The sequence below is a fragment of the Nicotiana tabacum genome, chromosome 6 (assembly GCF_000715075.1).
Source record: "Nicotiana tabacum cultivar K326 chromosome 6, ASM71507v2, whole genome shotgun sequence".
Lineage (NCBI taxonomy): Eukaryota > Viridiplantae > Streptophyta > Magnoliopsida > Solanales > Solanaceae > Nicotiana > Nicotiana tabacum.
Genome location: NC_134085.1, coordinates 200,009,755 through 200,026,535, shown reverse-complemented (window position 1 = coordinate 200,026,535; position 16,781 = coordinate 200,009,755). Strand labels below are relative to the sequence as shown.

Sequence of the window (16,781 nt, the reverse complement as noted above, 5' to 3'; positions counted from 1 at the left end):
CCATGGTGCAACAAGCACTAGGCTATCATGGAGGAAGCACTTACATGGTGGAATGTACACCTGCTTGGTGGGAGGAGCACTTGCACCATTGTGGGAGGTGCACTAGGCTGCTTATTGCTTAGTGTTGCAACACAATACACGAATTGAAAAACATCCGTTACAAACACGGATTATATCACGTTAATATTCACTATTAACAAATAAATTTGGTCCAAAAAATTAATTAATCGATCGATCATTTGACCAAATCCGAATCTAAATCCAAATCCAAATCTCATTTCTCATTCACTCTAATTTTAAAACTATTTCTATCTTAAACAAAAACTCAACAACTAGTTCTATATATATACTTCAAGAAACTAGTTTTTGGACACGTGCTTCGCGCACGTGTATACCCAACAGCAATCATTATTTAACTTATAGCAAATAATAAAAAATTATTACATAAACTGCATACATTATTCTAAAGTGGTTGAATTTTAAAGCATATTTTATAGCACAAAAAAAGTTAATTATTGTATATCATTTAATCTTTAATTTCTTAACTTTCTTTCTTGAGTGATGTACGTAATTGGAAGTAATTTTAATTGTCCATAATTTGTTTGTAAACACTATATGAAGAAAAGGAAAGGAAGATTCAACTCTCCGTGCTATGGAAGCTTTTGAAACTTCTTGCTTGAGATTTTCATAAATATTTTAAAAATAATTTCAATTATTTATAATTTCTTTCAGGACCAATCATCTATCGATTGGTAGAAAAACACCAACGCTCTAATTTTGTGATATTCACGGTCATAATAAAACTTATAAAAATTAAAGATCAAAACTTTAATAGAAATGACAAGAGACAAAATTTAAAAATGACTAAACAAAAACAATTGAACCTGCTAAAATATCATTTGATATGCCCTCGAAATACATGAATAACATCCTTTCTGGAGAAACCCACCTTCCATATATCTCATGAACTCCTCTAGCTCACATGTGGTCTTCATCATCCGCGAAGTTTGAAGGTACTGAGAGTTGAAACTATTCTGATTCTAGCATCCATCATATCTACATACTTGTCCAACTCTCAATTTCATCTACTTCATACCATTTTTTATCAATGGAAAGGAAACGTGAAAGAAACTAAAATAAAAATGTAAGATCAAATCAAATCTGCTACCCCAAAAGCGTTCTTGAGGGAAATGAAAATTATTTTGTTGCCTTTATTTAGTTCTCTCTTGGTTGGTGTTCTTTGGGCTTCCCTTGCATATATTATTAAAATAATAGAATTAACCTATATTAATTTACTTAGGTGTAACTCCTCATATTCTATAGATTTATTTAGTAACGAATAGATTGGTTAAATTAATTTGGTTAGTGCATTGGTTAATGAGGGAATAAGTTACAAGAGTTATAGAGAAAATAAAATGTGAAATGTTTAATATGTAAATAATAATTAATGGTGAAAAATCCTGTTGTAACCGAAAAAATAAATAAGCGCTATCGCTTATGTAATAAAGGATTTAAAGGAGGAGAAAAAACTGAATAAAGAAGCAAATAATATATAAAGAAATTGTGAAAATATTAGTAAAAACTGTACAATGACGGCTAAAAGGTGTAAGGCAACACCCCTTATTATTGATTATTTCATTAGGACTGTTTATTTTTTTTACCGGGGCATTAAGTAAAAAATTTTATTTAATGGAAGGTAATTTTAATTTTAGGTTGAGGATAATTTGGTCATTCAATTTTTGGATATTATAGTAAATTAACTTCACCTAAAAGTCTTAATGCTTATAATATAGCATGGTGAGTGGTTGCAGAGATGAGAGTATATATATTATCTATTTGTAATTTAAGTATAAACTGTGCTTAAATAAACTTTATAAAATGACAACACGAGAAAAGCACCTAAATTATAATAGATGAGACGCGCAATCAAGAAATAATCCATTTCTGAAGAAATACATCACAAAATGATTCATAAGATTTAGCTTTTTTCTTTTCTGGTTAATGGAAGTTTGAATGTTGGAAAGAGATACTTTGACTTTTTTTAACCCTTTTTCTTGGTGGAAAAAGAGTAGCATACAAATGTAATACATGAGCAATAGTCTTCTGCATCTTGCTACCATATATGATTAATTGATCTGCCAGATCGTTTTGCTCCCTATAGTCATGTTCCATCAGTGGATCTTCGAGCTATTTCAGTAGGGACATGCACTCATGAATAGCGTTAGACTCATCACCAATAATGACGTCAATTCACAATCAAATTCACCTCGAGACCATAAAATAGTGCTAATAGTTATGCCTGACTGTTGCAATATAATTAAAAGACAGCCCGGTAAACATAAGACATTCCGTGTTCACGCAAGGTCCGGAAAAGAGCCGCACTCCAAGAATATAATGTTGACAACCTACGCTAATCCACGTATTAGTGGCTGCTTGCATGACTCGTAGATTTTGTATTCAATTTGCTTTATAGATTCGAAAACTATGCCGATACCTCATTTCCGGAGTTTCAAGTGAATGCTCTATGAGCCCGTTTGGCTTAGCTGATTTAAGTAGCTTATAAGCATTAGATGTTGAAAAACACTTTTAAGTGGTGAAGCTGATTTAAAAAATAAGCAGTTACGTGTTTGGATAAAAGTGCTAAAATTAATAATAAGCAGTTGAAGAGGGTGTTTGGCTAAGCTTATAAGCTGGTTAAATTGGCTTATAAGTACTTTTTGGCTTATTTATATGTTTGGTAAAATTAAAAGTGCGTATAAGTTAAAAATAAGTCAAAAGTTATAAGTTGGTCTCCCCCAACTTATCAAATTTCAGCTTATAAGCACTTTAGGTTTGACCAAAATATTTACTATTCTATCCCTAAAATAATTCTTTTTAAACAAAACTTTTCGTATACCCAATTCTTCAACTGCTTATTATTGAGGATGCCACTTTAGTTCTAAAGTAATCCAAGATTAAGTGTCCTTGAGTCTGTTAGTATCGAAAATTCGAATATTCAATGGCCTTCATTAAAATTAAAATGATTGTGATTTATGGTTAATCAAATGTTCCAAAAAAAAAAAGACAATACATTCTTGCCAAAGAGGCTATAAACTTCCTAGTTGTTTGAGCCAAACAATGGGCTGATAACCAAATTATGTCCTTTTTTTGAAACAAAACAAAAAGAAGAACCCTAGAAAATAAGTCTCCTATTTATTGCGGAAAGGGGTCCATCGAACCGTTCATCCACCGGCTAATCTTCCGCCCACAGACAGATTAGCACTTCCACCATTGTCAGAGGTAGGAGAAAATCAGGTAGGAGAAAATCTTGCTTTTGTGCTTCAGAAATATTTCCACTTCTACGTTCTAACTATTCCGAATCTTTTTGTTTATTGGGAGTAAAGTTTCAACTATCCTAAATTATACCGACGTCTTTGGTCTAATTACGACAAATACTTTCCGCCGTTGCTGTTGTCGATACAGTTATAAGGAACAATTGGTTTATTTTCCCCTACTGCAACTACATTGCACTTATTTTGGACGTGAGAGGTGCTCCGTCGACCCATTCTACTAGATTAGTAAAAGCTAAAAAATTAGAATGTTCTATGGAGCTGCATTTTGTTTATGCTCTATTTTCAACAGGCTTAACCTTATTGATCAATAAAGAACCAAGATTTAAGCGACAATTGAAACAGTATGTCAGTTTCTACAGTTTTACACTAAATCCATATTTACCATCGTAGCTTTGGATATCGCTTATCAAGAAAAATTGTAGCTTTGAATATCTCAATTCTCAGATATTTGTATGAATCTGAACTTGCCACAATTTCAATACTTATCTCTACACAGATCTAGCCGTTGGAATTAAACAAATTTGTTAAACACTTTGTAGTGTCACGTTAGTGTTATAACAGTAAAGTGTAATGGTGCAGACCGCTTTGGCATTTGCAGTTTGTAAATTTAAAAGTGCTTGTCTAAATTTCATTTGATACTAATTAGTATTTGATGTTTGTCACAGATGATTGTGATTGCTGTGGAGAAATGATCTTGGTGGAGAATTGTGTTATTAATTCCGAAGACAACGAGGTCTCAGAGACACTTAAAATGGGCAATTTAACTGGTGGAAAGACTGAAACCAATCTTCTAAATCATTCAGAAGTTGTTATACGTCAAAACTTAAACGGAAGATTGAACGGGGTTGGGTCCACATCTGTTTGTGATTATACTTGTCGTAATGATGGACACTCGGGGGAAGTGTCACAACATTGTACGAGAGATTCAGATGGCATCTCCGATTTGAACCCTGCGCCAGCTGCAATAACTGTGAGGGAGCTGCTATAATTCATTTTGAATTTTTCAGTGATATTGAAGGTGTGTGTCTAATAATTCCTTATTGTAACTTTGCAACTGCAGAAAAGTGTGAAGCGTGAAAATGACATGACCTTGGAGGATATGTACAATGCTCGGTACAATCTTGACGAGGACGACGATGACAGTGACTGGGAACCATCAGAAAAGCAAGTAGAAGTTCCGAGGTGGTTCTGTGTCAATTGTACAATGGTCAATGTCGAGGATGTTTCCAATTGTGAAGTGAGTTGTGTATCTTTTTGGCTATTCTTTTTGTGCTCTTGTTCAGCATGTCCAGTCTCCTACTGGAGACATTCTATAGGCTGTGGTTTATTTCTTGAATACTGTCTATACAGATATGCGGAGAACACAGAGAATCTGGAATCCTCACGCGTGGATTTTTTGCTTCTCCATATCTGCCTGTAGAGGATGTCAACCAAGATGAGTTGCCTGTAACTGAAAAATCTAAAGGTTGGTAGTAATTCTTATTAGTAAGACGTTTTATTTGGGCTTTTGATTGATAAAAAAATGACTTTCTCGTGTGATGAACTGTTACATGATTAGTTGAAGTTATCCCGTCATACAATATGCCCGTAGGAAAGGAGTTTGCACGCTTTCCTAGAATAGTCTTGGACAAGGAATCTAGTTGTGGATGACAGTCGACCTATCATGTTAGCTGTGAAATTTATTTACTGGTGGAAGGAATAATGTTTTGGAAGTTGAGGTCCAGTGTGTACCTGCTATTTATGGGTGAGCCTTCGCCTTTTGTGTCCTCTCCTGCCAATGCGGTAACCCTGTTTCTTGGTTCCATTTGCTTTACCATGTATTCAGATAGACCCCAGCACAGCAAGAAAAGGTCAACTATCTAGAAATTAGAATGGAAGTCCAAATTTAAGGGCGAGCTTATAGGTTTATAACCTCATACTCAGGAGTCATTGTTCAAAATGCTTCTAGAACCAATGTGATTCATTAAAAAGAATAACATTGCTGGTTCACCCAAGTATAACTAATTTTAGTGTTTTTCATTTTTTGATGACCCAAAGCAGATTTGTATCTAACATATGAAAAAGTATATAGTCATGTGGAAGCAAAAGCTGAGCTCAGGGGTGAACTTAGAATATGTGAAGGTAAGGGGTAAAATATTCAGCACAACTGGAGCTCTTTAGAAAATGGAAGTTCTCAATCAAATATTTGGGATTCAGGTGGTTGAGAGACCTGAAGACGTGATTGAGATGTTGTTTTGTTTTGGAGAATTTTGATCTCACAATGTTCAGTGGATGAACTGTCGTAGGTTATTTTATTGATTGCAAAGTGAAGTCCCTTGGAATTTGAGCAGGCGTACCACTTCTAATAGCCTCTAACTTGTAAAACTCATTATTATCCTTTTCCACTGGTGCATGTATCTATTACTAGTTTTTATGTTTATCTGTGTATTGCACGATATTGTTTATGCTCTCTCTTTTCTTTTGTTTTAGCATAGCTAGTATATTGATTCTTCTTCACTGCTGTAGATCCGTGCAAGCAGAGTTCTTTATCATCCTCCACTGCTGTAGGGTTCGATGAAAGGATGTTGCTTCACACAGAAGTATGGTACTTCTCAATTTTTTATCTTCTGGGTTAATCTTTTATTTAATATTTTCTTAAGCCTTTTCTAGTCCCATAAATGAGAAAGAGAAAAGAAGAATTCAGTTGTTGTGTTTTGCATTTTGTTTAGGATATTAGTTAGTGAATACCAGTTTCCTGTTTTGATAAAGGTATTATTTCTGGGTTCTCTTTTGATTGAAAAGGTTGTAATGAAATCTCATCCACATCCTGAAAGACCAGACCGCCTCCAAGCCATTGCAGCTAGCCTCGCTACAGCAGGTTTTCTCCTATTCTTGTTATCCACATGCCATAGGGAACATTACAGTGTTATAACCTAGTATTGTCATATGGGCATCCAAACTTTCCCCTATTCTATGTGAAGTTGTAGAATACTTAAGTGGTTTAATGCTGTTTAAAGACTATGACGTCAGTTCTCTGAAAAATGATTGTCTAGTCATTTGTGGTTTCTTGAAATGTTAAGGTATATTTCCGGGGAAGTGCTATCCCATTGCTGCAAGAGAAATCACAAGGGAAGAACTCCAGATGGTGAGATGCTTTAAAGTACTTGTTGTTTAGTGGGTGAAGGATTCTGCTATGTGTTGTATTCAGCATTATTTGATATTGTCTGTACTAGTGTGCATTCTGAGACCCATAAGTATTGCAGTCAGTGAAGATGCTAGACTTCACTCGTACTTTTCTCAAGTTTTTTACATGCCTGCTATTTTGAGGTGAATAGCTTAACTAGTTTCAATCTAAAAAGTTGGCTAAGCGTCATATCTACCTTTAAGTGAAGGGGGAAGCAAAAACAAATATCTTGTAAAGATGGTTTTATTGCTACTTATCCAATTACAGAAGCAAGCTGATAGGTTTTTGCTTTCTCTAAAATCACAGTCATGGTAAATTATGATTTATTTGATCTTTAGGGACTGCTAAAAACCAAGTTTTATACAAATAAAATATAGAAAATGGAAGGCTTCTTATTAAGCGATGACACCCAACAATTTTTAGTATTATGATTTTATGTATCGAGAGACGGTGGAGGTGATGTTCTTTACTTCTAGAAATAGAATTAGATTTTCATATTCTAATTTTATATTTGGATCTTTTAGGTCCACTCCACAGAGAATATTGAAGCCGTTGATATTACCAGGCGTATGCTTGCCAGGTTTGAGAATATTGATCATTTACTTTTCATTTTTATTGGTGGTTGTTTTTGTTTTATGGTAATCACTGTACTGGGACTGTTCTCATGATATAGAAAAACTTATAATATTTATGTTGATCAAGAGCTTTTTAAAATGGCAGTTATTTTACACCTGATACATATGCAAATGAACATTCAGCATGTGCTGCCAGGCTTGCAGCAGGTTTATGTGCTGACCTTGCTTCAGCAATTTACTCTGGGCGTGTCAAAAATGGTTTTGCTCTGGTAATAATTTGCATTTGATTTAGCGTTCTCCACTTCCAACCAAGAGGTTGTGAGTTCGAGTCACCCCAAGAGCAAGGTGGGGAGTTCTTGGAGGGAAGGATGCCGAGGGTCTATTTGGAAACAGCCTCTCTACCCCAGGGTAGGGGTAAGGTCTGCGTACACACTACCCTCCCCAGACCCCACTAGTGGGATTATACTGGGTTGTTGTTGTTTTTGATTTGGCGTTCTCCATATAAGAAGAAAATCCACCCTCATATATTCTTTATAAAAAATGAGTCAGGTTCGTCCTCCCGGCCACCATGCTGGTGTGAAACAGGCCATGGGCTTCTGTCTCCACAACAATGCAGCAATTGCTGCATCAGCAGCTGAGGCCGCTGGTGCAAAGAAGGTGTTAATAGTTGATTGGGTAATTACTAATGCTATATCTTTATCCTTGATTGCATTTGCTTTCAGTTAACATGGGATATTTTACTCGTGTAATACACAAGAAATGCAAAAGTTGTAACCTATTCGGTAATTTATTCTCATTTCTCGCAGGATGTTCATCATGGGAATGGTACACAAGAAATATTTGAGAGAAGCAAATCTGTAAGCAATGAATTGCTAAACTGAGTTTGTGTTATGATCAATCTTTTGCAAAACACTGAAAAGGGCCTTCATGTTGCCACTAGGGATCCTCTTCTTTTCTATCCCTTTGATACTGTCTTTGTCCCAGTTTATGTACACATATCTTGATTAGCAGAATATGTTAAGAAATTAGTATGACATTACATTTTTATTGAATGCAGTTATTGAAATATTGGAAATCTTGTAAAGTTAATTTATAAGCAAAACATCTACACCACGAATTATAAACAGAATATTAATTTACTGGGAAAATTTTATTTCCAAAAATTTTTAGACGTCTTAAAATGAGAATGTTTATCACATGATTTGGGACACGGGGAGTGTATTATAAATAATTTCCCAACATTGCAAATCTGTTATTTGGTAGGGAGAATTTCTTTATGACTGAATGTTGTGGTACTCTTACTGAGCAGGTTTTGTATATATCTTTGCACAGACATGAGGGTGGAAGATTCTACCCTGGTACAGGAGCTGCTGATGAGGTACTCGTTTCTCGTCAAAATAACCCTTAATTTTGGGTTAATTCATTTTAAGCTCTTTCTAGAGAAGGCGTCCATAAATCATAATTTTCACGTGTGTTTTGTTTTGAAATCACGTTCATTAGAGATGCATTTGGATGTCATAGTTTATATTCCTATTTTGCAGGTTGGTTCCATGGGTGCAGAAGGATACTGTGTGAATATTCCTTGGAGCCGTGGGGGAGTGGGTGACAAGGATTACATTTTTGCATTTGAGCAAGTTGTGCTTCCTATAGGTATTCTTTATTTATCTATGAAGAAATTATGTAAAATCAAACCTTACTAAAAAGAAACTATGAAATAAACTAGTAGAAAAAGAAAGTGAGGATACTTGGAAAAGGTGATTTAGTGAAGTACCAGGCTGAGGCTAGATAATATCCCTTGTTGACATAAGCCAAAGTCAAGCCTCCATGATTGCCAAGTAAATGTGGGCATGTTATGCTCCTTTCTTGATAGTTTATGACTTGTGCAGGATGTCTTTAGTTTACCTATTCTTATAATAAAAAATTGGAGCTTATTGATAAATGGTAAATGGAACCCCTCCCACATGTTTTTACACTTGGATACTGATTAACATGTACCTTGGCAAGCATGTACCTACGTACTTTATGCTTCGAGGAGTCATCATGAATTTTTACTAGGTTTATTTTGAGTGTCAACATGCAACCTTCCTCCTTTATTTAGGTTTGTGACCGGCAATATGAGCAAGCTCACACAGGTAGGAGGATGGATAAACTAGATGTTGTGACGAAAGTCACATGAAAAAGGGCACCACTATGTATTTTTTCAGCTAATATGGAGAGCGAAATTGAAGAACTTTTGAAGATGTGGAAAGACTAATTCATGTCATTCAAAACTCGCTTTTATTTCGTTGTTACTTTGTGTAGAGAGGAAATACCATGCTGTGTTGATGGTTAGATTTTTGGTGGCTTATTTTGAACGCCATCTTATGTACTTTTATCAAATTCTCGACCTTTTGCATGTTGATCAAATTAGTTTGCTTTATATGCATTATGCATATTTTAGTGGTTGATTATTTGTAGCTCACTTGATTTCTTGTTCTTATGAACATACTAGTCTTAATCTATGCGCATTGCGCGTGTACCCAATCTCAATGAGTAATTTTTTTTTAAAAATCACATAAATATTATTTAAAAGTTATTTTTGGGTGTTATAAAATAAAAGCCATATAGCTAACTCAATAAAAGAGGGAAGCTCTGTCTCATAGAAGTCCTCATCCATCGTTCAATATATTCACCTTAACTTTGTTCCAATTTTGTAATTTTATCATCTAATTTTCACAAGTTATCATATTTCCCTTTTTAGTTTCAGCAAGACACATAATCCTTGCAGATTTAAGAGTTGTTTTTGAAATATTTTTATCAAGTTTATTCGGGAAGACAAAAGTAGGCTTAACTATACTTCTATTACGGTTCTTCAGCAATTTTTCAAATAACACTAATTAAAGAATTGACTCATATGTCTTCTCAATTTATTTCCCTCAAAGGTTTCATTGTTACCCTTTTAGTGAGGTTTTAGTTACTAAATAAGAAAGGAAAATAATTAGACGACTCAGTTTGAATTCATTTTGTCTTTTATTGTTTCATTCTTGTTTCTTCGTGTTTGTATTTTAATCAAGTTAACTCTTAATACTGAACTATAACTAATTTTGCTCTATTTTTATTTGTTTCATCATCAACGGTCATTTATGCAACAAATTTATGGTCCACACGATTTGAGTTAACTTGAAAAATAATTTTACTTTTTAGAATTTGAAATATTTAATTATTTATTCTTAATATTAAATTAAATAATTTATTTTTTGTTTATTCAAATTCTTAATATTTAGCTCATATCAAATATTAAATAATTTAACTGTTGTATCTTATTTTCAAAGTGGTAAAGGAATTGTATTTTTGTACTTTGTGTTTGCTGAAGTGTTAGTGTTATTGACTTTCTTCAAGCATTTTTCTTTCTCTGTCTTTCTCTTTTATATTATTAAAAATATTTCTTTGTTGTTTGTTCTAAGTGTTGAGTGTAATTTTTTAACATATAGCTTTGTATATGTGTATATATTTTATTACTCTAAATTAAAATTATACCCAAGGATAAAAGAACACATGATATTTAATTTTGTAAACTATTATTAACTATTTCTCCTATATATTTTTCTTATTTATGGAATCATTTGTATCATCCTATATTTAATAGAAGTAAATTAAAGATGATGTTCTTATAAGATTAAAATAACTATTTCTCCTATTTTTCTAATTTATGGAATCATTTGTATCATCATATATTTTAGTCTTAGTAAATTAAAGATGATAAGGATACTTTATTAAGAAGAATTAACCCAAATAGCCGTGCATCCAACTACTTAAACTAAAAATAGCCGGTGGAGGTATAATATATGCATAATATATGTACTATATGTGTGTAATTTTATATAATCAATGTGTAATCTATGTATATGGCTAGAAAAAGTAAACAATGAATATGATCGTCTATTTGTGTAAAGATCCCCTTTATTAAAGGTAAAAGCTTAATGATTATAAAGTCCTAAATATTAGGAGTTTTTGTCTAGTTCAAATAAGGAAAAGTTTAATAGTTAAATTTTTTGTTAATTTCAAAGTCCTAAATATTAGGAAAATAATTACTAAATTATAATTTTGCCCGATGTCAAACAAGTTTTTGAAGTGTTAAAAAGACGAACAACATTTCACTAAAGGGCTTCGTGCTTTTAATAAAATATAGATAGATATTGATATAGAATTATCTCTTTAGAAAAAAAGAAAAACAAGAAAGAAAACGAACTCATCAACTTCTCTATTTCCACCTTTTGCAGCTTTGGACTTCAATCCAGACTTTACTATCATTTCAGCAGGATTTGATGCTGCTAGGGGTGATCCCCTTGGTTGCTGTGATGTAAGAATTTTTCTTCGTATCGACTTGTTTAATGTTGTACTCATTTCTCCTCTTGTATGTTGCATGTGCTACGTTGTATTACCTTTTGGATCATCTTTGCAGGTAACTCCTGCTGGTTATGCATCAATGACTCAAATGTTGAGTGCATTGTCAGGTGGAAAATTGCTTGTTATTCTTGAGGGCGGGTTTGTGTCTTGTCTTTGCTCCTTTATCTTGTTGTTTAGTCCAAGAGAACTGGAGATTTATATGTTTACTTGTTTTGAATGGCAATGTTTTGCAGCTACAATCTTCGTTCAATTTCATCATCAGCTACATCGGTGATCAAGGTAAACTTTACTCTAATTTAGGCAGAGGTAGCGAATGGTGGAGCGGGAAGAACTGACGAACAGGGCATAAGAACTTACTGTTGGAACAAAAGAAAGAACTTACAGTGTCTCCCATTAAAACTTATAGTTTGAAAAAGGAAAAAGAACTTGCAGTGTCAGGAGGGTGTGTTTTTATCAGTATGGACAAATACATTTTTTTATACAAGGTAAATGGAATAAATAAAAAAAGGGAGAAACTGCCATATACAAGAGGTATACCAAAAGGTAGAAAATCTGTATCAAAACATGATTCTCTACAAAAGAGGATATCAGACTGGAGGGGAAAAAAACCAAGACATTATTCTTTCCCCTCTAGTCTTACTTCACTTCTATCATGACTATCACTACTAAGGCCTCATTTTGTTTTTTTCAAGATTAAGACGTCTGAATCTGAATACACATCTGAATAGTAAGATGTGTATTAAGATTTGAATACTAAATAATTAAGACTGTTTGTTTTTTAACATCTGAATGTATAAAATTTATTTTTATTTGAAAATTAGTAAACATAAAACTCAAATGAAATACTAATTAATCTAATATTCTATCAATAAAATATACTCCCTCCGTTTCAATTTATGTGAACCCATTTGACTGGGCACGGAGTTTAAGAAAAGAGAGAAGACTTTTGAACTTGTGGTGTAAAATGAGGCACATATATTTTGTGTGGCTATAAATCATTGCATAAAGGTAAATTGTTTCCAAATAAGGAAAGGGGTCATTCTTTTTGGCACGGACCAAAAGGAAATAGGTTCACATAAATTGAAACAGAGGGAGTATATTTTTTGTAAAATTATGATAGTTGTTGGTAGTGATGGCTAACGGTAGTGCTTGTGAATACCGATTAGAGACGGTGGTTGGTGGTAGTTTTGGTTGGTGGTGGTAGTTCAGGGTAGTAATTAATGGTGATTGATAGTGGTGGCGATTATTATTGAGGATGGTGGTGGTGGTGGTTTATAATGATGGGCAATGCCAGCTATGTTTGTCAATGGTGAAGGGTTGTGGTAGTTGAGGTGGATGAGTTTTGGTTGTGGTTGAGAATGATGGCGGTGGGAGTGATGGGGATGGTGGGGGGTGGTAGTCGATGATGGTGACGGCTATGATTGAGGATGATGGTGGTGGTTAAGTATGGTGGTGGTGGGTGGCATGGTGGTAGTTGATAATGAATATGGATGATAGCATCTTAATGAAATTAAGTCTCTATTATAGATATTAATCATACAGACCTATTCAAATCTATTAAGTGGTTGTGAAGTAAAAAAAAAAAAACAGACTTAATGATTAAGATCTGAATAATTAAGATTCAAAAATAAATGCACTTAATTCCTGAGATCCAAATGATTAAGATTCAGACCTCCATTAAGTGCAAACAAATGGGGCCTAAGTCCAGTGTGATGAATGTTTCAACTGCTTCCGGTTGTGCGTGCATAGTGCAAACTGCAATGATTTCAGGCTTCTTGGTCAGAACCAGATGGCTTGATATTGTATTGGTCATCTTTTCGAGTAATGGCATGCTTTGACCTATTATTTTTTAAACACATTGCTTTGTACATCAAGCATATTTTGAAATCCTGGCTGAGTAATGTAGAATGAATTGTTGAGTAATGGCATGCTTTGGCCTATTATTTTTTTTAAACACATTGCTTTGTGCATCAAGCATATTATGAAATCCTGGCTGAGCTATGTAGAATGAATTGTACATTCTTATGTGTTTTTCTACAAGTGGATTATACACCCTGCATCTTTTTCAGTTCACTTAACGAGCAGATAAACCAGAGAAGTCATTAATGCAACTAGAACAATCAACTCTTTGGATAATTGAAAGGTTTCATGACTAGGATTTACATCTCTTATCGAAGCGAGGTTTTCTGGCAGTATGTTTGGAGAAGTCTAGATTACAAATTGTGGATATATCACAGTTTGTTCCTGATTTTTTTTTTTTTTGTGGTAATGCTACTTTTAACTAGATTATTCTAGGTCCTGAACATGCATTGATGCTGCAATTCTTAATAGTGATGGCGGTGACTTAAAACTGCTAGAACATTTTGTTTGAAGATTTATCCTTAAAACTGCTGGTGTGTGCAGAAGTTGATTTCTTTTTTGATGTTATCCTTTCTTATCTAGGTCTTGCTTGGTGAAGGTCCTGTGATTGACCTAGACAATGCTGTACCTTCCAAATCTGGATTGCGAAGTGTTATGGATGTTTTAAAGATTCAGATGCACTATTGGCCTACATTGGAGACAAACTTCACCAAATTGCAGTCAAAATGGGGACACTACGTTTTTCAGGACACAAGTAAGTTACTTGAATTTTCGCTGGGCTCCATACCTGAGGTCCGTGTTTTCTTTTTTGTCTCTAGTTTGGATAATAAGCTTTTGTTTTCTCTTTTAGAGCCTGTTTGGCCATGGAATTTTTTCACTTCTTTTTGAAATTTTTATTTTTTTTTCAAAAATCAGTGTTTGGCCATAAAATTTCCAATTTTCACTTGAAAATAAATTTTGGAATTTTTTGAAAATTTTAAAAACTCCAAAAAGTTGTTTTTCAAAATTTCACTCAAATTACTCACAAAAATTCATAAAAAACCCAAAGTTATATCCATATTCAAACACAACTTTAATTTTCAAATACCATTTTCACTTGAAATTTTTTTTCCACTTTTTTCGAAATTTTACAATTCTTATGTCCATACGCCCACTTAATCTATAGAGTTTCTCCAATTGGTCCTGTGATTTTTGCGTCAACTGTCACTACTTTATAAATGTGCAACAATTCAATATTTTAAGTTAAAATTCGAGAAATATACAACAATTCTGTGACCTACCTGAAATGCAATATTCTATTGCAGAAATGAAGCTGGCCTCTTACATACTGATTGGTGCAGCTTCTATTTTCTTCACTAAAATGTGGTAAAAAGTCCTCAAATGTGAAGCTGAACGATCACCTAATATCCAAAATAGTTTTAGCTCTGAGGATGATAAAGGATCAAAATAAACCCCAATTGAAATCCTTTGGCTGGTAGTAAATAATGTGGAGGCCTTGTGCATCTCAGTTGATAATTCCCAACACTTTTTCTGTATAAAGTGCATTGGTCGTTGAGTGTTGAATCGGTCATTTCTTTGAATGATAAGTTTCAGGACAGTTAGCTTTCTGTATAGTCTTTTAGACTCTAAATTCTGCAATGGTGTTGATGAGGATTGGGTTTCTATGTGTTTAACTATATCCTTGTTGTCCCTGATGCAGGAAAACAGGGTAAGCGGAGACGCAGGACTGGTGTACCAGTATGGTGGCGATGGGGACGAAAGAGGTGGTTGTATCAGATACTATCCAAGCAGCTGCGTGCAAAATCCTGTTGCAACTATTCTTGTGGATGTTGACTATCTTTGTAATCTTCATACATTAGGTCTTAACACTATGCTGCTGTTTTTATACTTGAGTGAAACTAGAGTCGCCTAATGTTCTTTTTTGGTCATTATGCGTCGACCTCTCCATCGTTCCGTGGACAGACTTGGAATAGTAGTTTCAATTTGTAGTGGTCTAATTCTAATACTGCCTAATTTTCTAATTTACCAGCATGTGTATGAACGACTATGGTTCCAAATAACCTGCGGTAATCAACAAATGAACTGAAAAATGGTTACTTCCCTTATTTTTGTACTGTGTCCATTCATATAATTGGCAGGATTTTTCATACTCCCTCCGTTCCAATTTATGTGAACCTATTTGACTGGGCACGGAACTTAAGAAAAAATAAAGACTTTTGGAATTTGTGGCCCTAAACAAATCAAAAAGGGGCCTGGAATATTTGTGTGGTTATAAAAGCTTCTCATTAAGGGTAGAATTGTAAGTTTAAGCTAAATTGTTACCAAATTTAGAAAGGTGTCATTCTTTTTGAAACAGACTAAAAAGGAAATAGGTTCACACAAATTGGAACAGAGGGATTAATTTTTTTTAGTGAAATAGCTTGTCGTCAACAATTACATTGGCATTACGTAGGGGTCAATAATGGGAGTCTTTGCCATTGCTTTGGGCCAGGGGCGAAGCTACTTTGGTTGAAAGGTGGTCAACTGACCACCCTTCGCCGAAAAATTATACGACATATAAGGTAAAAAATTAGTTGTTATTGATTAAAAACAGACTTTGAACACCCTTGCATAACTCACTGACAAAGGGTGTTTAAATTTTTGAACACTCTTATTGAATTTTCTGGCTTCGCCACTGCTTTGGGCAGTGCTATGCAGAAAAGCAGAAGTCCAATTATATGATGCATGAGAGCGCTGACGGTTATAAATATCTAAAGTACTACCTCCCCAACCTCCTCCTGCTTTGGGTTGGGGTGGGGGGGGGGGGGGGAAAGAGGAACTCTCGTAGCCTCGTAGGTTAAACATCGCTGTTCCTCAACGGTTAATAGGTTTAAGTCATAAGGTAATGACATAATGAAAAAGTCATCTTAAAATCTCATTGATTATAGTTTGCGCATTATTTAAGTAATTTATTATGGAACTTCATTTTTGTTTTAAAAAATGTTGCACTTTAATTTTATATTTTAATTTACACTTGAAAATTATTTTATAACTGTTGATACTGCTTTTTTTCTTCTTCATGGTTCTGTTTTCACCATTGTACTTCTTTTTAAAAGTGCTATAATTATGCTTTGCTTGAGCCAGGGGTCTATTGGAAATTCTGTGAAATTACACTGATTTGTTGGAAATTATTTTATAAAAGATCTAGGGAAAGGGGAAAAAAAGATTCTAGATTTTCAAGAGAAAGTTCCTCTCTTCTTTTTCTCCACATAACCTTCATTTGTTGTTTTCCCGGACCACCACCATCCTCTGTACCACTGAAAGCTATTGCATTTCCTTTTCCTTATTGGTGGATTTGGATTCTGGACACTTTTGGCTGCTAATGTACTCGAATTGCAAAAAAGATGCCAAAAATAACCCCTTGTACGTTGTGCAAAAGAATTGTTGATTAACCCCTCAAAACCATATAGAAACTAAACTCTAGTA

General features: G+C 34.1%; 1 protein-coding gene across 2 annotated transcripts; it reads left to right on the top strand.

Annotated features, from left to right (window-relative positions):
* The first annotated feature begins 2,993 nt into the window (after window positions 1-2,993).
* LOC107761154 (histone deacetylase 15) lies at window positions 2,994-15,406 on the top strand. 2 transcript variants are annotated; one of them, XM_016579336.2, is made up of 18 exons: window positions 2,994-3,294; window positions 3,998-4,302; window positions 4,393-4,569; window positions 4,683-4,797; window positions 5,838-5,911; window positions 6,114-6,189; window positions 6,392-6,456; window positions 7,020-7,075; window positions 7,216-7,339; window positions 7,620-7,745; window positions 7,877-7,927; window positions 8,380-8,448; window positions 8,612-8,720; window positions 11,330-11,409; window positions 11,512-11,594; window positions 11,690-11,735; window positions 13,899-14,070; window positions 15,016-15,406. In XM_016579336.2, exons 2-18 carry the CDS (start codon window positions 4,021-4,023, stop codon window positions 15,147-15,149), a joined length of 1,839 nt encoding a protein of 612 aa, XP_016434822.1. In that variant the 5' UTR covers window positions 2,994-3,294; window positions 3,998-4,020; the 3' UTR covers window positions 15,150-15,406. The 2 variants fall into 2 exon arrangements, with proteins under 2 accessions (XP_016434822.1, XP_016434823.1); XM_016579337.2 differs by having other exon boundaries at window positions 3,114-3,279.
* The last annotated feature ends 1,375 nt before the right edge of the window (window positions 15,407-16,781 follow it).